The sequence below is a fragment of the Asparagus officinalis genome, chromosome 5 (assembly GCF_001876935.1).
Source record: "Asparagus officinalis chromosome 5, Aspof.V1, whole genome shotgun sequence".
Taxonomy (NCBI): Eukaryota; Viridiplantae; Streptophyta; class Magnoliopsida; order Asparagales; family Asparagaceae; genus Asparagus; species Asparagus officinalis.
Window position 1 is genome coordinate 129315474 of NC_033798.1, and position 4076 is coordinate 129319549.

Sequence of the window (4076 nt, forward strand, 5' to 3'; positions counted from 1 at the left end):
CTGAAACTCCTTTATTTCCTTGATATTTCAAACCACCAATGAAAAAGTGCATAGTGCATGTTATGTTAGCTGACAACTCAATTTTCTATTTCTGTTTCAATTTCCTCAAACCAAGAAGGTTTAAAAAACTTCTGAAAAGTACTTTCTTCTTGTCATTTTTGATAAAGTATTTTCTTTTTGTGCACTTTCCATGTGTTTTGTTGGTTCAAAGGTGCCTATCACGTCTTCTTGGAAACTGGTCAATGCAGTTGCTTTGCTAAAAAATGCACTTTTAAGTAGTGTCTCTAGCAGAACCAGCATATCTCCAGCCCCCTTGATTGAAGTCCAAGTTGTAGAGTCGGGGTCTATTAGATTTCAGGGGTCATGAGTTGTGGACCTGTTTATAGGTTTTTGATTTATTACGTTGATATAATGTGAACGATGGCAGGCACACACCTCTTTCAAGGATAACCAATGTATCATCGGTGCATGTCCAATGAGATGGGAGTACCTTTGCAGGCCAGATCACTAACTTTGTGTTTCTTCCTGAGATCATTAGACTTCTTGTTGTCCTTGCCACTTAAAAAAAAACATATGTTTGATGGTTGAATGTGGAATCAGGTGAATTGATGTGCTCTTGTGCACACTCTTATTATGACAAATGATGGCCATCATCTCCTGGAAGCTGTCTGGATTAAGGACTTCAATTTTTTAACGCCCTTGGAGTCAAAATTATGAATTCTTATGATGATCAGTTGATCCCAGTTTGTTAATAACTGAAGCTAATGTCTCCTTATTTATCATCTTTTGTCTAATCCCTAACAGATACTTCCCTCCAGCTATGTAGGACAATTGTTAACGAGATTAAATTCTTCTTCAATAGCTTCTTTGGTTGCAGTACTGACACGTGCTTACTTCAGGTGACTCATGTGGATTTCAAGAAGGCGAAAGAGAAAGTCATGTTTAAGAAGAAGGAAGGGGTGCCTGAGGGACTTTATATGTAAGAAAGAGCAGCCTCTATAAGGAACAGGTAATGCATGTATTTATTTGCTATTTAGCGATCTGGTCCTGTAAGGAGATAAAATAAAATTATGGAGTATATAGCTGCGCCTTACATGTTACCATGCTTGAATTGTGGCACGGAATTAAAAGTAAACAATACTTGTGGGTTGCAACAGTGAGCTCAAAGATGCATCTCTTTTTTCTGATTTAACGTGCGCTCTTGATTAAATACCAGATAATGCAATCTGGATCAACTAGACATTAATAAGGTACAAGCGCTGAATAATCTGTGGAAAACTCTGGAGTAATGAAATGATTTATACACCGTACTCTTGTGACACTTAAGTCTGTACCATAGAGTAATAATACCCTTATGACTTAAGCAGAAAATTCTAAATGCAAAGAATATTGCATGAAGACCAACGATGAAGAAATTTTGTGCTCATCATTTTCAAAGTTTCCAGCTTGATTATTCTTCCTATTACATTTTCATATTTATTTGATCTACTCACTGTTGTAAGCCCCGACCGTCGAACCTAGGGACACGCCTGAATATGGATATGCTTCAAACCCACCCCGGTCCAAACCTGTCTAGAGCTGATTTATTTGGGACATCCAGACAGGGTTTATTTTATTTTACCATTTCTTTTACAAAGTCTGTAAGCTTCATCTTCAACGAGGAAGTTCCTATAAGAGATCCTCCATTTTTATTAGCCTATCCTCACCGGATCGTCACCATACGATAAGTGGCAATTTATATTCTAGTCCTACCATCAGTTCCCTATTTGTAGTCTTTTTCACGGATGATATCATCATATCCTCCTTTATTAAGTTTCGGTTGCAGCAAGCAACAAGTCGCTGCTACTTGGCTCTTTCTTTCTTGTATTCTCTTCCTCAGTGCGGTGCGGTGCGGTTTTCAACGAGTTTAATGGCTCAAAGCAACTGCATCTATCACCCTAACAACATGGGCTGTTCTCATTTCAGGTGCTTAAACTGAAGACTTTGAGGCGCACATACTACGTACATGCGTATGTTCTTACTCAGGGACCAGTATTAATTGTTAAAGTTGGCATGTAAGAATCGACTTGCTCCGCTGGGTCACTTTCCTTAGTGTGGTTGCCTTTCTTTTCCTGTACCGCTACGAGAGAATGAAAACAGGGATGTTGATTTAAATGCTTTATCATTATTCTGCTGTCATTAGAGACCTTTTGCTTGCAATTGAGCCGTATGCGGACGCAAGTGTAGCTAGCTTTTTCTTGACAGAAACAGCAGTGGATAGAGTCCTGCTATCGTCGACAAATGGGTAAGGCAACGTGGCTGCCGACGATTAAAGGAGAATTGAATTTTATTATGACAATAACATTTGAAGAGCGCAGTCTTAGTCAGTAGCGCTCAGGGTCCTCCCATCTCCTGTCTTTTTCCTCCAGCTCGATCCCTCACTGCGAGGACCGGCTGCTGATGCATCCGAGTTTTGAAAGGGGACTTTTTGTGAAGGTAATGATGGTGGGGGGTGTTTTTGATGGGAGGGTGTTGCGATTACAAATGTATTTGTAGTTGCAACTCAAGTTGTTGCGTTCACAAATACAGTCACAACTCGAATGTTGTTGTGACGGTTTAAATGTAGAGCGTGGATGCAACGCCCCTCATTTTTAGCGTACGTGAGTATTGCAACTACATCAAACCAAACACCCATAAATATAGTTGGAAGCACGTAGTGTTTCTAATCATATCAATCCAAACATACAACTAATGTTGCGGTTACATCTGTAGTTCCAAATCTAACCAAACGCAACCTTAGGTGGTTCTGTGTTTTAGATGCTCATAGACCGTTAATCCACTTGATCAGAGCTAATAAACTGATCATGTGAAGAGACTACATCTGATTAACCCAGCAAGTTTGATTAAAAAGCTTTAATTGTTTAATGAAATAAAACATTATTATATAAGTAGAAATGAACAGGATTATTATTGTTATTCAATCCGAAAAAACGAAAAAGGCGTTTATAAAGGTGATTAGCGAATTACAGCTTCAAATAATTTCTTATTTGAAAGTTTCGAGCGCGAGTAGGTGTAATTATGTGAAGAGGAAGAAGACAGGCCTTGGTGGGCCCCCAGGCCGCCCACCGTCTTTATCGGCTGACTGTGGAAATTCGGCGGAGGAGTTCCGAGTCCACACGGTTCAACATTCTCTCCTTTTCCATCTCCTTGCCTTTTTTTTATTATTTAGTTATTTTCTTATTCTTCTTCTAAGTAATATGTAGATTATAATAACAAGGCGTCGTAGAATTGCTAATGTCTTCGCACGTGCTTTGGCTTAAACCGATATTATTATCAAAAGCTCTGCAACTTGGGCGGCATTAATTTTAATCTATCACCAAATTAGACCGTGAGTGTAATTATGCAATAAAGTGATTTTCATAATTTTAAATTTTTTTTTATCATACTTTCTATTATTGTTTGGCCTTATGTGCAGAAGAAAAGGGCCCTGGCTTTGTAATTGCATGATGCAAGGCCCTGAATTTGGGTATTTAATTTGTTAGATTGTTATTTGACGTCTTGCTGCTTACGAGCATTTCTAGAGGCATTTCTCATTTGTTTGCTTCCTTAGGATTTTATTCTTTCCAGGGTGAGCGCTGGGATGAATGAAGTCTTTTCACATGACCCACTTCACAAACAACTTCAACCCATTCTGTTGATGTTTATTTATACATCTAGTTTTTGTTTTTCTTATGAGCTAAAATTTTGATGTATGTCGCACTCTACGAATATGGTTGTTTAAGGGGTAAATTAAACTAAACCCTAAACCCAACAAAAACTTTCAGTATTTGGCAGTAATCCCCCAATAACTTCAATCGAACTAAACCCCGAATAGCTCTGTTAGAAATGCAGAAAACACCCGATGACGTGTCCACGTTTTGCAGAAAATCCCCATGATAGCGTCCATCCACATATAGGGCTTATTTGGATGGGGTATTTTGCCCCGAAAATTGGGAGGAAAGTTGTCAAAATGGTAGTTTTTTGGCAGCCTTCCTCCCAATTTTTGGGGCGAAATACCCCATCCAAACGGACCCTTAGAATCTAAATGTGTTGCCAAC

At 38.9% G+C, this 4076-nt stretch overlaps 1 protein-coding gene across 1 annotated transcript in view; it reads left to right on the top strand.

The window, feature by feature from the left end:
* LOC109841322 (26S proteasome regulatory subunit 4 homolog B) overlaps positions 1-2196 on the top strand; it is a 10643-nt gene extending 8447 nt beyond the window's left edge. The window contains exons 7-8 of the mRNA XM_020410254.1: positions 900-1009; positions 1966-2196. Coding sequence (XP_020265843.1) covers positions 900-983 — 84 coding nt within the window. The 3' untranslated portion in view covers positions 984-1009; positions 1966-2196. The remainder of the gene's footprint in view (positions 1-899; positions 1010-1965) is intronic.